This window comes from Python bivittatus, unplaced genomic scaffold (assembly GCF_059951505.1).
Source record: "Python bivittatus isolate LINGU-HERP-01145 unplaced genomic scaffold, Pbiv_v1 ctg000180_np1212, whole genome shotgun sequence".
NCBI classification, from domain to species: domain Eukaryota; kingdom Metazoa; phylum Chordata; class Lepidosauria; order Squamata; family Pythonidae; genus Python; species Python bivittatus.
In genome coordinates, this window is record NW_028277047.1 from 2,810,183 (window position 1) to 2,831,237 (window position 21,055).

At 48.8% G+C, this 21,055-nt stretch overlaps 2 protein-coding genes across 5 annotated transcripts in view; one reads left to right on the top strand and one right to left on the bottom strand.

The window, feature by feature from the left end:
* Window positions 1–5,759, top strand: part of ZBTB7B (zinc finger and BTB domain containing 7B) — a 28,022-nt gene extending 22,263 nt beyond the window's left edge. For all 4 annotated transcript variants that reach the window (XM_088137256.1, XM_088137259.1, XM_088137257.1 and 1 more), the window contains exons 2-3: window positions 2,216–3,212; window positions 4,665–5,759. In XM_088137256.1, coding sequence (XP_087993382.1) covers window positions 2,216–3,212; window positions 4,665–5,124 — 1,457 coding nt within the window. In that variant the 3' untranslated portion in view covers window positions 5,125–5,759. The remainder of the gene's footprint in view (window positions 1–2,215; window positions 3,213–4,664) is intronic.
* A 1,570-nt stretch (window positions 5,760–7,329) lies between these two features.
* On the bottom strand, window positions 7,330–19,915 carry DCST2 (DC-STAMP domain containing 2). The gene is made up of 15 exons (XM_007436291.3): window positions 19,352–19,915; window positions 18,759–18,929; window positions 18,192–18,293; window positions 16,922–17,116; window positions 16,334–16,399; window positions 15,041–15,254; window positions 14,734–14,891; window positions 14,401–14,565; window positions 13,480–13,647; window positions 12,022–12,122; window positions 11,747–11,877; window positions 10,911–11,038; window positions 10,024–10,117; window positions 8,516–8,812; window positions 7,330–7,856 (listed from the first exon to the last, which is right to left on the bottom strand). The coding sequence occupies exons 1-15, from the start codon at window positions 19,671–19,673 to the stop codon at window positions 7,736–7,738; spliced, it is 2,433 nt and encodes an 810-aa protein (XP_007436353.1). The 5' UTR covers window positions 19,674–19,915; the 3' UTR covers window positions 7,330–7,735.
* Window positions 19,916–21,055: the final 1,140 nt, after the last annotated feature.

Consider the following 21,055-nt stretch of genomic DNA (forward strand, 5'->3'; position numbering starts at 1 on the left):
CTCCAGATAAAAAGAAGGGAGGGAGGAAAGGTGGATTCTCCGCACGGATTTCACCTGCTCTCGGAAAGAATCCATTTGGGGGATCCACACACGTCTTTCCCTCGTAAATGAATCGGGATGGGTACGCACAGCTGGCAACGCCAGCTCGGTTCCTTTGGCCTAGATAGGGCACGCATAAACCCTGCAAACCAGGAGGGCTTTGGGTTTTTGAATCACTCCGCTCTGGATCTGCTCTACGGTTCCTTTCCGGTCACAGCTCCGGTTGCCAACTGACTAGAAAATCCCTCGATGGCTCCGCCGCACTGTCTTTGCCCCCAACGTTCAAGGGGCAGAGAAACCAACAGGGCAGACCACTCCCAGGCCGAGAAACCACTATCAACTCCTTGTCCCTTGCTGCAGAGGCTGTCTGGCCCAGCATAGCTACCTAGGGTGATTCAAGAGTTGGCAATCTGGCAGCCAGCTCTTTCTACAGGGAACTTGACAAGGCATTGATTCCTGTGTGGTTAAGGAGCAGACGCGGCCACAGACCCCCCTGACCACCCCCATTTTCTGCTTTTATTTATTTATTAAACCAATTTATATAGCCACCCATCTCAGCGCAGGCGACTCTGGGCGGTGTACAACAAAACTGAACACAGTCAACAAATACATTAAAAATATAAAAAGGAACAGTCCCGCTTCTCTGCACCCTTTGTTTTCAGCTTGATCAGCACGGTAGCTCCCCCCAACTTTAATTCAGAGGTGTGGGTTTAAAGTGGGGAGGTAAAGTACCATTGTTCCTGTTGTCGGCTGGCATTTGCTTAAGCCGTGCCCCTCAATTGCACGCAACTTCCCAAAACCTTGGCTGCGGCATCGTGCCAAGCAATGCCACCTCGTCCTTGTTTTTCATGCAACAGGAGGGAGACGCCCCTCCATGCACGGGGCCCCATCTTTTACATATTAATTGGAAGTGGATGCCAATAGAATTAAACCCGTGTTAGGCTGATGTTGTTTGGGCCTGGCCCGTCTGCTGCTCTCGACTTTGCTTCATCTCTTTGGAACAAAAGTGCAGGATAGCTTCGATCAACGTTTCTCAACCTTGGGAATTTTAAGATGTGTGGACTTCAACTCCCAGAATTCCGCAGCCAGCCAGAATTCTGGGAGTTGAAGTCCACATGTCTTAAAATTCCCAAGGTTGAGAAACGCTGCCTTAGATCATCCTAAATGAGATCATTCAACCAGGTTGCTCTAATGTCAGTCATCCACATCTCACTGCAGCCTGGGAGGCCAAACCCTGATATGGATTGGCAAAAGATATCCTGCAGAACCACCGGGGACTACCTCTTCCATCTTCCCCAGCTGACTCGAGGAGAAGGAGGGGGGCTAGTCTAGTGTGTCACTGAGAGCCTCCTACATCTCTGCCTTTGCCGAGCGAAGGTTCAATGCCAAGCTGGTTGCAAATTTTTTGCCTCCCCCAGAGACATCCGAAGCGGTGGGTGGTGGGCGGGAAGAAGTTTATCTTTCCTAGGAATCTGCTTGATCAGATGGTTATCATGCCCCTTGATCTGTGCCGTGTAACATCTGGGTAAGCCTCTTCCTCCTGCGCTGAGATGCAGGCCCCGTCAGTACACACATCCTTCCTTTGCCCTCCCGTAACATTGCTAACCTATGCCAGGACCAGATCAAGTCCTTGCTCACTAATCTCAATAATTCATCCCCATGATTAACATTGACAGCTCCCGTCCTTGGAGTTTTTCTTAGACCAATGGGTGACTTTTCTTTTAATTGTGTCAAAGGCTACAAGACAGCCTGGATGGGATTTAGTTTCATGGGGATTGTTTGATTTACAGGCAGTCCTCATTTAGCGACTGCCTCGTTTCGTCACCATTCACAGTTACGACGGTGGTGGAAAAGTAACTTTGCAATCCGTCCTCGCATTGATGACCATCGCAGGTCTGTAAAGCAAAGGAAAGCAGAAGTCAGATCGTAAGCACAGTTGCGGTTTCACTTAGCGACTGTTTTGCTTAATGACTGAGTTGCCAGTCCCAATTGTGGTCACTAAATGAGGACTCTCTGTATAACCTGCCTTTCCTAGCCCTATCGAGTAAGCTGAGCTGAAAGTCCAGGGATCTTCCGTGGTTGAGGAGGGACTAGAACGCAAGTCTCCCCACTCCTCATCCAGCACCTTCCCCACTGAACCACCCCACTGATATCACTGTATATTTTCCCCGTACAGGTGAGGCAATGGGTAGCCCTGAAGATGATTTGATTGGCATACCTTTTCCTGAACACAGCAGTGAATTACTGGGTCGTCTGAATGAGCAGCGCCGGCGAGGAATGCTGTGTGACGTCACCCTCCGGGCCCAGGGCTCTGAGTATCAGAGTCACCGGGCGGTCTTGGCTGCCTGCAGCCGCTACTTCCAGAGGCTTTTCGCCGGGCCCAGCATGGCGGTGTGCGAGCTGGATTTTGTGGGCGCTGATGCTCTGGGGGCCCTACTGGACTTTGCATACACCGCCACCCTGACCATCAGCACGGGCAGCCTCTGCGAGGTGTTGCGTGCCGCGCGCCTCCTGGAGATCCCATGTGTCATCGCGGCCTGCCTGGAAATCCTGCAAGGGAACGGTTTGGAAGCTCCCGTGCCGGATGATGCTGCTCGGGAGCGGGCCCGGCGTTACTTGGAAGCCTTTGGCACCCTGCCCAATGTGGAAGGCGATCTGGCTGAGCCCCCAGCCTGCCCAGCTCCCCGTCGTAGCAAAAAACCTCGCAAGTTTCTACAGACCAAAGGCTCCCGGCTAAACAACCACATCGCTGAGCTATCCCCTTCGCTGTCTCCCTCATCAACAGGGACTCAGGAGCGCCCCAGCCCTCCCAGCCAGGCCTCGCCAGCTCCAGCTTTGGGCCACCCCCGCGAGGAGGAGGAGGAGGTCATGGCACCGTCTCGTACCTTCCCATTCCCATACGCTCACGGTCTCTCCCCAGAAGACCTGGGTTCAGACGACGAGCCCATTGAACACGACATCCTGACCTACATGCGCCAACTAAACCAGGATGGGCTGTCTGTGGGTCTCGATCCCCCAGACAAGTTGGTACGCAAACGCCGCTCACAGATGCCCCAGGAGTGTCCTGTCTGTCACAAGGTCATCCATGGGGCAGGGAAGCTACCTCGCCATATGCGAACCCACACCGGGGAGAAGCCATTCGCCTGTGAGGTGTGCGGCGTCCGTTTTACCCGGTAAGGGTTGATCTCGACTCAGAATAAGCTATCCCACCCCTAGCACCCAAAACTGAAGCTTGAAGAGCTATTAAGAAGCTGGATATCAAATAATCGTTTCAGATAAACCAGAAGATCCCCACTCAATGTATAATTTTGGGAGGGAGGGAGGGAGGAAGGAAGGAGATGGATGGATGGATGGATGGATGGATAGATCCATTAGTTTATATATCACCATAATCTTTAGGGACTCCTGGCTGTTAATAGCTATCCAATATATTCATATTAATATTTAAAAACCAACAAGCACATTAGCAATTATAGGGCATGTTCTGGAAGATGAAGTCCTTATTTGTCCCATCGTTACATCAGTAAATCACTGTCTGTCCTTTGTTTCTCAAACTGCCTGTGCTGCTCCCCCAGCCAGGTAAAAGCAGCTATAAATCTAGCATCTGCGTTCATACAACTCACAACATTTGATCAGCGTTCACCTTGATTAATGTTCAGTTATCCCTTAATGGGCTGTCTTTGAACCATGACCAAAATGTGTGTTATCCTCAGATAATCATACCCATCCTCCATGATTTCTCAACAGTCACCAAAAATTGAAAGATCATCTTTAGACCATGGTGGAAAACAGGAAGTTATTTTTTAAAATCCATCACACCTTATTGAAATAAAATAATGCAATATCATGCAGTAATAAATATTTTAAATAATACCGTATTTAAGTGAACTAAAGAATATCTAAATAATATCACCGTAAAAAGAGTTCTTTCCCCGATATTATCCCTTCATGGGGTTTTACAAGGTCAACAGAACAACAACAGAACTCTACTGAATTATTATTATTATTATTATTATTATTATTATTATTGTTATTGTTATTGTTATTGTTATTATTATTATTGTTATTATATGCACAGCAACGTGAAATCACAGCTGCCAATTCTTTAGCTGGTGTTGGCCTTCATTCACATTGAGTTCTTCCCAAGAACCTCGGATGTCATAATGTATCGACGTAGTATATGTGTGGATTCAAGCAGTGTGGCCTTTTGTAATTAACAGTTGGAGATGATATTATTATTATTATTATTATTATTATTATTATTATTTACAAAAAGTTGCATTACTTGGAATAGCTTAAATATATTACAACTGTCCTAGATCCTTGGGAAGAATCCAGTAGTCAAAAGTACCAAACCCAGTCAGAACTATCTGGTAGACCTCAACTAAACAACAACAAAAACAATAATAATGATGATGTTGCTAATTTGTATATCTAATACCAACGCTCAAGTAGTAATTTGTTTTTTAAAAAGTATTAACTGCATCCCCAAAATTAAGCCCCCCTGCCCACTCTGTCTTCCTGGCTTTCTCTCCACCATCATAAAGACTAGAAACTTAAGTGTTAAATACATAGCAGTGCATCCCTCAATTTACACCCATGTTCCTCGTCTCTTCTTTCCACAGGAATGACAAGCTGAAGATCCACATGCGCAAACACACTGGTGAGCGTCCCTATTCCTGCCCCCACTGCTCAGCGCGCTTCCTGCACAGCTACGATCTGAAAAACCACCTCCACTTGCACACGGGCGCCCGTCCCTACGAGTGCTGCCTTTGCCACAAGGCCTTTGCCAAGGATGACCACCTCCAGCGCCACCTGAAAGGTCAGAACTGTCTGGAAGTGCGGACCAGGCGCCGACGGCGGGGTCCAGATCAGGAGCCCGAGTCCCTGGCACCCGCCGGGATACCCGTGTCCTCCGCTCACCTTGGCTTGGCCAATGGGCGGATGGAGGAGCTGCGCCACTACTGGGCTCCTGGGGGGGCCACAATGTCCCCTGCCCCCAAAGAGGAAGACGAGGAGGAAGAAGAGGGGGCCGAAGAGGGGGTGCAGAAGGATGGCCCCACAGCAGCAGCTGAAATGGCGTAGGCTTCCTTGGACAGCTACCATGTCAGGACTCGCCGATGCACTATTTTTTTTATCCTCTCCGCTGTGCCGTCACAGGGGAGATGATAGAATGTTCCCCGGCCAATGGCACGGAGACAAGATGCACTAGGACCCGCCTTCCCCACTCTCTGATTCCGTGCCTTAAGCAGACTATAAAGCCAAGGGGTGGGGGTCAAGTGGATGGGAGGGGTGGATGGGGGGGCACACCAAAGACAGATTGGTGTATGTTTGCTCAGGGTGTCAAAAATAAGCAGATAAGGGTGAAGCTGTTTGGAGGAGGGGGTGCAGTTGATTTTGCTTCCCCACAGACAAAAGGGATATGGCAGGGGGAGGCAGCACTCAGGGGAGCCTATATTTGGGGGCATTGGCCCAGGTTAGGGAGGGATAGAGTGAGAACTGGGGCAGCCTCTTCTTTCCCTTCTCTGTTATCGTAAGGATGTGGTTTTGACCCGTTTTAGGATCGGGGAGGGAGAAGAGCAGCAAACCTGGCTCCTCTTCCTGTTGAGAGTGCAGAAATTTAATTCTAACACAAATTATACCAAATTTTCTTGCCCAGACACCTGGCATCCATTTGGACTGCATGTCAGGGCTCGGTTCCTGCATTTGGGTTTTTTTTTTTCAACTTAGGAAGGCAGAGAAGAAGAGAACAGCTTTTTCTAACCAGGTCATCTAGAACGGGCTCTCCGCAGAGCGGGTGGCCTGACCTTGCCTCCTACTCTCAGTCCCATCATCCACAGACTTGCTGCATAGGGGAGATGGGGGTAACCTAGTCTCCCCGCAGGCATCCACATTAGGCCCATGCAAAGCATGCAGAATCCAGTCAGCATGTGGACTCAACACAGAGGCTTGGGTCAATATATCCCACTGGGACATTCCCTACGGATCCAGGACAGCCGATTTGGAGAAGCCTCCGATCGGGTGATTTGGAAAACGGACTCGTTTTCAAAATTTGGGCACTGCTGTGAGCCACACTGCTGTTTTTTGGAATTTCATCACCCAACCGAGCTATGCTGCCCCTTGGCCGCCCCCTGGTGGCCATCTTGCACAGTGCAGCAGGCTGGTCCCTGCATGCTCGGATTCTTTATAGCTTCGTCCGCCCATGCCGAGAAAGGGTGGGGGCTGCGACGTGCTGCAGGAAAACCTGCCCCCCCTTTCCTACTGTGCTTTTTGGCTCACTGTCCCCCGCCCCCCGCAGCTTGTTGCAAAATGGTAATCTTTAGCACATAAAGTGGGGGGAAGGATTCTCCCTTGCAATCCTATCCCCTACACTGCTGAAACCTCACCCCCCACCCCCACCAAAGGTACACCAAGGAAGTTTGCACAAAACAAACACATGAAAGAAAAAAAAAAAGGAATGAACCCCCTTTTGAGTCTTTTTCGCCCTTTTCCTTGAATTCCCGTCTCGATTGCACTAAGGTACGCCTTCACGGTGGGAGGGATAGAAAGGAGGCGTATCAATTTCCCACTCTGTTTTTGCACATGTTTTGCATTCTCCTGGACTGAGGTAGCTAAAGTTTGGGGCGGGGGGTAAATGGCCAGAAAACTGCAGGAAGAGCTGATCCTCCAGAAGTATTTGCCGAGAGCTTATCTATATTTAAGAGAGATAATATATTTATCCCCGTTTCCCCTCTCCTTCCACCCACTCAATCTCCCCACCAGCAAATGGCTGGATCTTCCTTAGCTTTAAAAGTGCCTTTGTGTTTAAACTTGAATTAGCTACTTGAAACAAAGAAAGAAAGAAAAAAGCTGGTTCCTGTTTATTTTCTGTGCTGTTTCCTGTCTTAGTTTCCTCACTTCCCCCATCATTCCCCTTGTGGTCCCTCCTAGGAGGTTAGGTTATCGTTCAGTGACCTTTCGGTCTTTTGAGTAACCACAGGGCTAGCCTCTCTCTCACAATGTCCTACCTGGCAGGGGGAGCGCTAAGGAAAAAAAAGCATATTTTCTTGGACTATTTGGGAAAAGGGGATGGCTCCTGCTTTGGTTTTATTTTTTTAAACTATTGTTAATAATAAGTGTGCTGGAATTCAAGGTGACTTGTCTGTTCCGACGGCTTGATAATAAAATGGAGAGCAGGGAACCGTTGGTTTACCCGGGCGTGTGTTGGTGTATCTTTTGCTCACTTTTCTCGTGGCCATGTGTACACACTCCAGACCACAGCCTTTAAGGAAGTTGCTTATTTAAAAAAAAAAAAAAACGCATGGTAAATGTACAGCTGTGTTTGGGGCAACCTTCCTTGCGCTGCTAGCTTTCCACTGTAAATCCTACTCCGGTGGGGCCTTGTAAAATGCCTTTCTGACTTTGGATGTCCCTGATGGGGTGAGGGAGCCATCACAAAAACCACCTGGTCTGATCTCCAAAAGTAAAACGAGTCAGGGCGGTAAGTACTGAGGATGGGAGACCACTAGGAAATCTTTGTGCTGGGAGATGGATCAGAAAACTGGAAAAACATCACTGGAAGAAAGGCAATGACCACAATTTCTGTATTGTTGCCAAAAACCCAATCCGGAAAGATCCACAGAATCATCAGGAGCTTAAAGAATAATGCTATATTTTGTCCTGTTGAATCATTTTGTTTATCAGTCTACGGGAAACATCATTTCTTTCGGATTCTCTTTGCATCTTTCTTCGAGTGAGGTTTTCGGTCGGTTTTCACTTCCTCCAATTCCTCCCCGCTGCTTGTCTCAGCCTCCTTCTGATAGCTGAAGTCAAGATGGCTGGAAAGGAAAAAAGGAAGCATTTTTTAATTTCATTTTATTATTTCTTTACTTCTATTGCTGTGAGGTCGCACCTTCGGCCAGAAAGTCCCTGACACGTAAAGAGTTGAAAAGGTAGCCAGATATTTTGGGCCTTTCTTTGCTCAAAAGGGGTGAGGGGGAAAAATAATAATAATAATAAAAATAAACAAACAAACAAACAAACAAACATACATACATACATATATATATATATATATATATATATATATATATATATATTCCTAATTTACCTTCACAAGCCACCCTGTAGCTTGCCTGGTGCTGACAAAGCAAGTTTCACACCCCCAGCCATTCACAACTCACTGTTTAGGACCTGACTGGCCACCCAACCCATGGCGGCTTCTTTCCATGATTAAGCCACAATTCAGCCAATGTTCCATGATTAAACCCTGATTCAGCCAACTGGGCCATAGCACAACACAGAAACCCTGCCGGTGTAGCTTGGCTGCCCCATTTCCACTCTAGCTGGTTGCCTGCCAGACAGAACAGAACAGAGAGACGCAGCTCTCCCTCCTCACCCTTCCACCCCTGCGGTGCAGTCCTATCTGTTGAAAATGTCCCTGTCTCATGGCATGGAGCTGTTGTGGGGACGGCTGATGGTGGCTTTGACTTCTCACCTTGCGGCAGAACTGGAGGAAGTGCTGCTGTTTTCGTCTGAGCTGGAGGATAAATCCTCCTCACTCCTGCTACCATCTTCCTCCTCCTCTTCCTCTTCCTCCTCCTCCTTCAATTGGGCCAAGATTTTCTTCGCCAGCTCTGGAGGCAACGCGCGGCACCCGCCTTTTCCTTTCACAGCCCGCTCGATCCGTCCCTTCAACAACTGCCGCTGTCTCTGCCGTTTTTCATCTGGTATCCCGCGCAGCGCATGCACAGCATTAGTCCAGAGAGCCATAGCTTCCTCGTCACTCGAATCCCTAGGGGAGGGCAGGCCCAAGGAAAATGGGTTTAGAGCACATCCTTTAATGGAGGGGGCCGCTGACACTCCACATCTGGTGAGCCTCCCATTGCTCCTGACTGGAGGCTAGGTTGGTTACGGTTCTTGGAGCGCAATGATTTCCTATTCTCCTGTTTCATTCCTCTGGGGTGGTAGATCGCGCACAATCTGTCTTCTCGTTTCTTCAGCCCTTGGGAGTTATAAATCTGATTTAAGGCTTGGCATGTTGGGAAAACTCACCCAACTGGGGCCTGTCTTATAAATCAGAGTGAAGCAAGCCAGCGAGTGCATCAAGCTATGTTCATCAAGTGTCAGCCTTACCAGGTAGACCAGACAGGAAACACGACCAGATGAGCTCATTCTACTTTATGGTAAAGCTACATGAACACAATCTTGCAAGTCTGAAAGTACAATTCTCCCCCCACATCTCCTTTACAGCCCGAGGAACTAGAGAGAGTCTCTTCTGAGTCTCTTTTTCCATCCATTATGCAGCTGAGGGCTCAGCTCCCTCTTATCTGACTGTTCCCCAGGCAGCGTCTCTTCGCCCCATCTCCTAAGGTCTTTCCCACATACCATTACATCAAGAGACCTGTAGCACCCTGTGCAAACCTTAATTCAGATAAGTTCATTGGGAAGGGGTTCAAACCATTAAGCATGGACTTTTAAGGCTGTGAGAAACCCTGTGATGGGGAGGTATCCCCTCATGACCCAGATGTCCCCTACATCTTTCATTTGTTTTTATCCATGGAGGTCAAGGGCCTACAAAACAAGAGTGTGGGGAAATCCAACATAGGAAAAAGTTGGGGACACATTATTGTTCATGCAACAGACTACAATAAGATGAGGCTTACTAGCTTGGGGTTTCCCATAGCTTGTTGAACAAAGTTGTTGAATTCTGAGTTTGCTCAAGATAGCAAAGCATTAAAATAACCCGACAGACTGAGTTTGCCCAAGATGTTGAGCCACACCCACGAAAATAATCAGGAAACTCAGCAGGTTGTGGGAATGGCTGCGTGTGAACCTAGGAAGAGCTGCATCTGGGATCGCAGCTTCCCTGCGCCGACCTTTGCACAGGCAGTCCTCCGAATGTGGGGCAGCGGCCTCTCCCTATCGCTCCCTTCCTATAGAAAGACTCCAGAAGATCAACCCAAAAGAAGGACACCATGAGGACTGGAAGCTGCCAACACTTACATCTCCTCATCCATGTCTCCCTGGTAAGTGAGCGGGGCCATGCAGATGGAACAGATGTTGTCGAGAAGCTTGTAGCATTCGGGGCAGTATATTCCTGGCAAGGGAAGAAAGACACCAAGCAACATTAGTTCATCATCAATACATCTCCCCAACTTTGGGCCTCTAGATGTTGGCTAGGCCACAGCAGCCATATTCCTCAGCCAGGTGGGATTGTAGCCCAAAGACCCTTAGAAGATCTAACGTTCGGGAAATGTACAGGTAGACCTCACTTACCGACCGCTTTGTTTAGCAACTGTTTGAAGTTACGACAGTGTAAAAAAAAAAGGTTTGTGACCAATCCTCGCATTTACTACCGTCGCAGTGTCCCACAGTCACGTGATCGCCATTTGTGTGCTACGTAACTGACTTGTGACAAGCAGAGGGAATAAGAGAATGTGGAAGGAAAATCATAAGTCGCGGTCAGGGGATGTTTCCCTTATGGACCGCAGTGATTTGCTTAACAACAGAAGTGGAAGTAGGGTCGTAAGCCCATCACGGTTGTGTGATTTTTTTGCCTAGTGAGTGCGGCAGTCCCAATTGTGGTCGCTAAGTGAGGACTACCTGTAGTCCTAAAGCTCCCCCCAAAGGGTTATCGTAAGTCAAAATGAGATTTTAGCCTCTTTATCCCTCTAGTTCAGGAGGGAGAGTGAGTCCAGACTCGTTGCCCCACACCCAAACAGCGGGGAATGTGAAAGCCATTTCTTTCCAATGGAAAACAGGCTAAATATTTCCAAGACTAGTCCTCTGGTCCAATCTGGAAAGCTTGCAAACCAGTTGGTCATTAAGAAGTCTCCCTTGGTTCCTTCTGTTCCCCCCCACAGGCGTTCTTCCTTTACCCACTTCCAAACCTCGGCACGCTGGTGTGATGCATGTCACAAAGTCCTCGCTGTCCGCGTCCCTGTGGATTATCCCACAGCCCATACAATACACTTCATGGATGCCCAACTTCTTAACCAACCACCTACACAGACGGAACCTGGAGAGGAAGGCAAGTGTGCACGTGTGGGAGTGTGAAGGAGTGAGATGAAGGTAGAAATAGCTCACTGTGCTTCCTGTGAGTTTGGTCTTTTGTGAATCGGTTCACTGGGCTGTGATTTGAGGGAATCTGACCATTTCACCACTATTGTGGTAAGTCTTGCCATTTCGTCCCTTGGGCGAACTGTCAGTTTCAGCTTTGACATCTCGCTTTTGTGACTCTGTCCATGTCAGTTTCTATTAAGGTCTCACCTCAGTTTTGCAAATTCCTCCAGTTCAGTTCCTCAAATTCAGCATCCCCCACCCCTACCCCAAACTGTTGGCCCTAAAATTTCTATTTCATTCAGTCTACGTTTCTCCAAACATAACGCATTTTTCTTTGCAATCTCTCCAGAAACACACGTCTCGTTTTCTCTCACCAAATGATGTTGTGTTATATTTTTAACAAATAACAGGCCTCCCCTATACAGTCGACGGTTTTAAAAAATAATAGCAAACTGCATTCCACAGTTTGAAAAAGTCTGAATTTGGACTGTTTGGGTGGGTGCATTGATTTGAAAAGGTGACATTAAAGAAGTCGGGTGAATTCCAATGGGAATGGAATAGTTTTCTCCACATCTCTGATGAGGGTATAAAAATACCATGCCCAGAATTTTTTTTTTTTTTACGGAATTGTGCATTCAAATTAACTGCCATGGAAATGTCTTACTTGGCTGCAAAGATGAGTAAAATGTTTCGGTGGCCTTCATCTGCAGAGCGTTGCCGCACAGCCTTAAGCACAGCGGTTGTTAGCCTAGTCCTTCGCGTCAAAATAGTGTTGTAGAGGTAGCAAATTCGCTCCTGCGTTTGGGGAGGAAATTTTATTTTCTTTGAACCTCAGGTGTTGCTTAGGGAAATTTGGCAGACTGCCAGCCTGATATGGAAAAGGACATTAAAACAATCTATGGCATATTAAGACAGAGGAGAAGGGTGGGAAATACTCACCCGCTCCCGAGAAGGGTAATACCATGCGCAGAGAGCTCGCCGCATACGTTGTATGTACGTGCCAAATATGGCGCTGAATAAACAGATACCGTACATGAGGCCTGGGGAAGAAAAAGAAAGAGAAGAGCGACCAACGAGTCTCTGCTTCAGCAGGGGGTTGGAATAGATGACCTCTAATAGCCCGTTCAACTTGACAAGTCTATGCTTGTCATTATTGGAAGGGAAACTGGCTTGGACTGCGACAGAGCTAGAAGCAAGAGGTGGAAGGAACAGAGCTGTGATGTTGGGCTAAACCATTAGGAGAAACTTCTTAAGCAAAGTTTGGCCCGATATCAGACATCCTGTATCTTCAACTTGCTTTATGCATCTTCACCTGGACTGGGCAAAAGGACTACGGCTTATGGATTTTATTCATTTTTCCTTCCAGAAAAAGCCCTCCCCTTTCCGCTTGAAAGGGAAAGCCCTGTTAAAACACGGAGGAGCCTTTATGGATTCGGAATAGTTTTTCCTTCCGTGACTTCGCCGGGAACGTAAACTTGATTCTCACGGTTTAATGCGTAGGAAGTGCAAATGCAAAGATTGTGCAAATTTCGCACCCTCACCTTATGTTCTGGCTGACCGAGGGAAAAAAACTGCACGATTGAAGGGATGGGGGGGGGGAGCAGGAAATTCCAGCCCTTTACGTCAGTGCTTCCCCAAAAATGATAAGCAGGAATTTGCGGAAGGGCACGGTTGATACCCTCTGGCCCTGCTTGGGGATGACGGGATTTCTATGGTCTCTTCGGACGCCCCGCTGCTGTGTCTTATTATAGGCATGCTGGTTCGGTTAAAGTGGGCACAACGGTGCATTCAACTCAGCAATTGTGCTGCGGGAGAGCTGGAACGAGCCACGTTGTCGCTGAAAGTACTTTAAAGCTCTCCAAAGGGAACCTTTTTAGACTCGAATGAATGCATTCAAGCACCGTGACCAAATTAGAGTTTTCTGCTTTTTAATGCATCCCTCTCCGCGGAGCGCAGATAAGACGCATTGGCATTCCCCTCATGTATGAGTCACGTCCAGCCTTCAACTCTGCTTTAATGCAATCCCCAAAGACACTTTTTTAAAAAATCCATAACTGTCTAGTTCTTCCCATCCCCGTTTTTTTGCTTTTTTAAAAATCTTCCTGCTAACTCATTCTCTGGGCAGGGTTCCTCAACCTCGGCCACTTTAAGACGGGTGGAGTTCAGCTCCCAGAATTCCCCAGCTAGCATGCTGGCTGGGGAATCCTGGGAGCTGAAGTCCACCCGTCTTAAAGTGGCCAAGGTTGAGAAACCCTGCTCTGGAGAAACAGGGTAGGGAGAGGACCCGGTCAGTTTCACTGGATTTGAGGAAGAAAAATCCAGTGAAACTGGCAAGGTCTCTTCCTCGACAAGCTGGAAGAGCAGAAACAGAGAAGGCCATTCCTTAAGTCCAGCTACCGATCACAAGGTAACCGTTGTAATCGGGCTCCGATGGGTGCAAACGGCATTTCGGGGACACCACGCTGATATTTCCCTCCTGGAGCACGTCAAAGGCTGAGACTAAATCACGATAGAGTTCACTGGTATAGCCTGAACCGTTCACGCTGATCGTGGTTGTCACGGGGGCTGCAGAGAAAGAAAAGGAGAAGGACGCGGTCATGTCATGTGGGGGTTTGGACAGATCATCTTCCTTGGCTCCCCTTTTTCAGGGACTTCAGAGGCCCTGGTGGGGAGGAGGATGCCCCGGGTGTGGGGCAGCCCTCGGCCAGGAGGGAGGCGAGGCAGGAAAGTCTAACTGGGCAAGGCCTCGGAAATGCAGAGGAAGCTTTAGGGGAGATGGATGCCCTGGGCAAAGCAACGTACGTCTGCCCCCCGCCCCCTGGGAAGGGATGCAAAGAGGAGGGAAAGAGACGTTAGTCTTACTGGTTCCTAAATTTTATGCCAAGGTCTGTGTCAAACGAACAGAGCAATATCAATAGGAAAATGCTATCAGGGTACCTTCCCGCACTCCCTCCTTCCCTCTTTCCTTCTTTCTTTCTCTTTCTCCTTTTCCTTCCTTCCTTCCTCCTCCCTTCCTCTACCTCTTTCTTTCTTCTTGCTTTCCTCTCCTTCCTTCCTTCTCTTCCTTCCTTTTTTCTTTCTTTCATTCTTTCTTTCACTTTCACTTTCGCTTTCGCTTTCGCTTTTGTTGTCTCTTTCTCTTTTTCCTTCCTCCTTTCTTCCTCTTCCTCTTTCCCTTTCCCTTCCCTTCTGTACAACTACCTTACAAGGTAGAGTGGGCAGAGAAAAAGCCACTGACCTCAAACCCCTGAAGTGTGCACCCTGACAGATTCAAGAACGGGAAACTGCACTGTTCCTCCTCCTGCCCATCCACCTTACCTCTAGCGACGATTTCGCCCACCAGGTGGTAGCGCACCAAGTCGAAGAGCCAGTAGACCGAGAAGTCGGCGACAATGAGAAGAATGACCAGGATGAACTGGCGGCAGATGGAGATCAGAGACAGAGCATAGGCAATCTGTTCCCTGCGCGGTAACACGAGGGAGGCTGCGTAATAATGCACAAAATCGTTGTGGCTGTTGTGGTTTTCTTTCTCTGCAAAGGGACTTTCGGCCCTTGAGGATATGGAGAACGGGGATCCCTCGGCTTCCAAAGATTTTGCCCCACAAACACTTCTGACCCCAACCCCCACCTGCCACCCCACCGCTGGCGTACTTGGACGGATGTATCTGGTGCTTTCCTTCGGCGACAGGGGTAGCACGCTGGGCCTCTTGGTCTTCCTCCGGACGGCATCCATTTCGAGAAAGGGCTGGGTGATATAGATGTTGTCGAAACTGTCCTCGTGCAAGTAATGCTTTCGGTACAAGAGAGCCCTGGGGGAGCCAAGGGTTCCTTGTGGGGAAAAGAGGACCTCACCAGCAAGGCTGGGATCCCCCTCCCTTCCCTAGACGTGCAGCCCAGCCTCTGGGACCCATCGTCCCCAGCAGGACCCCCTCCTCGTGACTGCCCCTCCCCGTCTCACCCAATGTACATGTAGAGCAGGACCAGGGTGGACATGTAGCCGAAGAGCCCCACGGCTTCTCGTGCCGGTTGCAGACGCTCGGACACTTCCTCCATGATGTCGAAGGCTACCTGGGAGAGTTTCTTGCTGGCGTTGACGCTCACGTCGTACTGGTGGATGGTGGTGATGTTGAACTCGAACTCTGCCCGCACGCGATTGAGCAGGGCCACGATGGCTTGGAAGGGGGGAGACAGAGGATTCGGAAACCCCAAGAATTTCCCAGGGCTGAGAAATCATTTTTTTCCTTGCTTTCAAGGGCCCCCGTGCTCTCCCAGGTAGAACCATCTGGTGGGAGGGGCCTAAAGAGGGGGTGGGGCCATAACAGGGGTGGGGCCTAACAGGGGCGGGGCCACATGCAAAAGCACAGGGCCACCTCTGTGGTTGGGGAGACTTTTAGAAGTATTTGGTGGGCTGCTGCAAGAGGCAGAACATTTATTGTCTTTATTCGGACATCGGATTTATATTGATTTATCTCCCTTATCTCCTTCCTCCTTGGATCTCACCCTGTTTCTGCACTCGGTGCGCAACGAGAGGCTTCATGTAGCCTTTAGTACCCACCCTCCGCCCCATAAAGCCATGTTTTGCTCTCTAGTCCACCCATCAGATTCCTGAATCATTTTTATCCGAAACTGGTGGAAATCACTGCCGCATGATTATAGAGAGAAAGGGTTTTCAGCAGTGATGGCTAACTCTCTATGAAATACTGAGTTTTTGGGGGGGTGGGGGTTCTGTGTGGCCAACCCAGAGTTTCTAGGAATTGGGTGGCATATAAATTTAATAAATTAAGTGAAATGTCTTTGGAGGGGGAAGTACAAAGACATATTCTCGGCTGGGGATTCTGGGGACGTCCATCTTGTTTTCTTGCTAAAAATACAGAAGCCAATTGCTCTTCTCTCTGACTTTGTCAGAAAGTCAGACCCTCAGGTTTGGGATCTCCTTGTGGGCTCCCATCTATGCCCCAGCAATCCGAGTCACATTAGCTGAGATCAGCCAAACCCATCAACCGACTGCCAATTTTGACTTTGGGGAAGCTTTGTCTTAAATGCTGGATTAATAAGCTTGTTGGGAATGAAGGCTCAGGATGGGCCACACCTCCAGGGAGACCAAGATATGGGGACGGGAAAACCCAAACAGGTGGAAGGCAGAGGTCAGGTATCCTGGGAGGGGAATTCTGGCAGAATTTGGGAGCCAGGAAGGTGGCTAGATCAGAAGGGGATTTGAGATTAAAGGAGGAGGAGGGTTCTCTGGACTTACGTTCGGCAACCTTGCGACGCAAAAATGGCACGATGTACTGAGGAATGATGCAGAAAACCAGGAGGACTGTGGAAGGAGTGGGAGATGTCAGAGGACAACCCGGTTGATAAGATGTGGTGAAGACAGATCCCCCAGGAACAATTAAAATTCCCTCTCCGACTAACAAGTTCCGGCAACCTGTTTTTCCTATCTACCCTTACATTTCTCATTGATATAGAACAGGATATTTCTCATTGATATTCAGCACGGGCGTTCAGTTGGAGCCATCGACCCCAATCGAGATGACGTTCCAAACTGATTCTGGAAAAGCCGTTTCCGAACCCCGTGCCAGATCGGCCACAGTATCCGAACTGATTTAGCGTCTTGGGGTACCCTCTTTCTGAATCCATTTTCCCATCGGGTTCGAGGAAGTTAATTGGGTTCCAAACTGGTTTAGCGTCTCGGGGTACCCCCTTTCTGAATCCATTTCCCCATCGGGTTCGAGGAAGTTAATTGGGTTCAGAGCTTTGGGGGAATCGACTCTCCCCACTGAATCCTCACGCTTTCCCTCTGGTCCCGTACGGCGCAGGATCCGGGGAGCGAACTCACCGTTAGCCAACCCACAGAGATATTTGAAGAGAAGGACAACATGGCAGAGAAAGGAAAGGAAAGGAATGACCCGTTCACACTCGTCCTTGGCGTTGTCAAAAAGGCGGGCGCACTTCCGATACGGGGTACCCATCTCCTCGTTGCAAATATCGCCCAAGTGAAGAAGGAAGTACCAAACGTTGCGCAGGCAATGGGCTGCCAGATAGGAAACAGCAGATAACAGACATGGGGGAGAAACAGATACGTCTAAGGATCTCGTTCGGCGAGTTACAATCCCTGAGTTTATTTGTGTATTTCTTATTTTCCTCACACTGCATTGGCACTGTGTGTCTGTGTGCGTGTGTCTGTGTGTGTGCATGGGCTAGGCACAGGACCTAAGGCCCAGAAAATGTTTTAACGTTTTTTCCAACCAGAAAGAATTAAAAGGAAATAAAGTAATTTATGTTTAGGCCTTGCCTTCTGGCCTTCAACACAGACACAATCAATAGAATAGAAATACATCAAATACAGATCAAATACAAATCAACTGCCCACGTACGGGCAATTCGAATTAAAAGCTCGGTCATATATTCAATGCCACCGAGAAGATATTGAAAGTCATACGAAATATAATTTTTAATATTATATTTTTATGGAGGGAGGGCCTGTAAAGGCGAAAGGGTCCACAAAAAAAACCTGTATGGGTGTGGGTGTGGGTGTGTATGTGCAACAAGTATTGCAAAATTTTGTTGGGCATCACATTTGCACTGTTCAGAGCCTGTACCTTGCTACGTTTCAGGCCCACGTCCAAAACTAATTGCACCCATATTTCGCTTTTGACATCTCCCAAAATGATTCCTGCATGACTCATGCCAACTGGTTGCAGCATTTTATGTTCTTATTGCAAAAAATTGCATCTGATGTAGTGTTTTCTTTATTTTCTTTATTTTTTTTAATGTACACCAGCCCCAGATGTTTGGGCATCTAACTCGTTCAGGCCAATATAAATCAAGCTTCAATCCTCAAAAATCAAACAGCGCCACCGAAGGTCATAACTGGTAATGCCAGGTAATAAGGCATCATGTTGGCACAGCATTTATCTGAGAAGGTTAGGAATGTAATTACCTTGTGGGGAGCAAAGTCTCCCAACAGCCACCCCAGGTGTGGGCCGTGCTGGCTGGGGATGATGGAGATTATGGTCTCCCAGAGCCCAGTGGGAGGAATGCAGCTGTTCAGACAGGTTTTGGAAATCCCTTTACTTTTTCCTTCTTGCAAAAGTTCCAGCACTCACCAACATGCCGCACCGCATCCATGACAGACCGGAAAAGCTTTCGGACACGGTCCCCAACCACTTTGGCTTTCTTGGCAATATCCTTGATTTTCTTTAAGGCATCTAGGCAGAAGTGGGGAAGGGGGGCAGGTGCTGAACAAGCCTCCCTGGGACACCTTGTTGGGCAAAGCCAGAGCTGAACCCCAGATCATTCAGGAGACGCTTTCTGGATTTCTGCACATCCTGAACACGTTTTCTACAGTAGAGATCGTGGCTCCCAGCAATACTTAATAAGACTAGACTAAACTAGACTAGACTAGTCTATATTATATATTATATATGGCAATATATATTAATATGTATGATAATTATAGAATAGAATAGAACAAAGTAGATAACAAAAGATACACAATAATCTATATTATATATTATATATAGTGATATATATATTAATGTATAACATAAACGCAACAGAAATAATACCTCATCCAGATAAAGCTAAGGAAGGAAACCATGCTTATGTTAGTAATGTATTATTATTATATTATATTATTCATTAGATTAGTTCTGCCGGACAGGCTGCCTCACTGATCAGGGGTTCCCGGGCTCGCTGCAGCATTTCCGCTGTCTGGTTGAGGGCCAGTTCAGCACCACACGAGACGGTGTCGGCGCTCCGGTTGAAATTCCGGATGATGTTGGCAAAGGGTCCTTCCATGGCCATTCCGAAGGCCAGGAGTATAAGAACCATCTTGCCCTCTTCTGTAGGAGGGGGAGAGAAAGAGGGAGACCGAAGCATAGGCAAAATGTTGCAGCAATTGAACCAGTTCTCTGGGTTCATCTCTGCCCCCTGCAACCTTAAAACCATTTGATGCCCCCTGAAACGGGCAACCTCAGTGGATGGGGAACCCCATTGGCTATGATTCAGCCCCCCAGGAGTCTTATTCTGGGTTCAGCAAACTTTCTGACAGCAAGACCTCGTTGTCATCTTTCCGCACCACGCACGTCATCCAAATCTTCTTGCTTTCTCGGCTGCGGTTTTGGGAGGCTGCAGTCAAGCGAGCCACCACGTCCAATTCTTATCGGATCGGAAAGGTAGCGTTCGGACCTCGCTCCCTTTCATTTTTTTCTTTTTGGGTCTATTTTTTTCAGGAGGAGCGTCTTGGGGCGCAAAGGGCACTTACTCGAAAAAAACTGAGGCAGCATCAGCAGGACGGTCACCCGGACTTTGCAGGAAAATGCCATGCCAAGGCCGAGGGCGAGGGCCAGGGTGATGGCGGAGAGCAGGCAATACCAAATACTGTAGCCTTGGCCAAAAATGACCAAGGCCCCATAGGCTCCCGAGAGGGTCATCCCCAGGGCGAAGCCCCCCATGCTACGGACCGTCGCCCGTCCCAGGCTGTCCTCTGCCACCTGCGGAAGCGGTTTCTTCTTCCTGCGCCGGCTCTTGCTTTTTTTCCGCCCCTTTCTCAGCCATCGGAGGGAGATCTTTGGCAAGAAGCCCATGGACCCTCAGCTGGGGCACAGATGCCCCGGGTGAGCTCCGGAAGCAAGCCAAGGGCACCCAGAGGGCACATAGGTGGGTGGGGAAAGGGTCCAGAAAACCCAGGCACAGCCTGGGCTCGAAAGCTGTGGGGAGAGAGTTTGGGAAGAGACTCTCTGCCACGATCTATATTTTCCAGCCCACCCCGCAAAACGGGGCTGTTATTGGGAGTCGGAAATGCCAGTTAGCTTCAGATTCTGCCAGCTTCCGCCCATCTTCTAGCCCCGCCCCTTAATCTGCCTATGTTTTGCATTGACTCCACCCACTAGTTGCTAGGTTTATTTTTCTCCAGGCCCCTAGCCCCACCCATATTTGTTCTGGCTCCTCCCCTCACCAGTGTCTTTCTTAGCTCTGCTTCTAGCCCCACCCACAGCCCTCCCTGGCTCCTCCCATCATTTGCTACTTTGCTACTGCACTCCAGTTAAGCTCCACCCCCTTTCTGCCCTGGCTTCTTCTACCCCTGGCTACCTTCAGGTGCCTGGGCCTCAAATCTAGATCTGCCCCCCTTTGACAGACACTCGTGGGCCCCATTGCCCCCCAGCGATCCCCAAAATCTGACACCGGCAGACTCAACATTGCAACCCTCACAAACGTAGCCCAAAGCGGTTGCCCCACCTGGAAAGGATCCATTGCTGCCCTGCCCACTTAATCAACTCAAACCCACCTTGCTGTGGCAGATTAATCAACTCTTTGCTCTGGTTGGGCTCACCCAGAACAGCTTAAATTGGGAGAAAGTGATGGGACTGAGAGGAGAGGAGGCTGGTCTCTGGGTGTTGCCCCCACAGCATTCATTCTTCCCGACTACACAGAACTCGGGTTTTGATGACCCAATTTTCTTGGAACCGGTGAGTCCCCATGAAATGGGGGGGGGTTGTCTTCCCCAATGGAAAGCTCCTCCATCAAACAAATAATCAACCCCCCGCATGCTGAAATGTAGCAGATCAGGTTAGACCGCTCCTTCCCTGACACACTAGCTTTCTCTCTGCGAGGAGTTGGGCAGATTTTGATGAAGCAGCACGTGGCGTGACCGCAGCTCCCCCCTCCCTCCCCATGTAGCGTAGAGCAGCCTCATAGAGACTGCCTTTATGACATCAGCCTTCTAAGAAAGACTATCCCGGGAGCGTCCCGTTTATCCGTTTTTCTAGAATTCAGCTCTTTTTTGGAGACGACCATTTCTGGCTCGGTCGTGGCTTTTCGTCGGCCCGGCCGGCCGGCGATCAACCCTGGAATTATGCAAGGAAAGTATCGGCGGCTTAAGGAGCAGAAAAGAAAACCCACAAAATCCCCCAACACGAGTGAGTCCTTTTGACACACCAAGAGAAAGCTCGGGGAAGGGGAGAAGAAT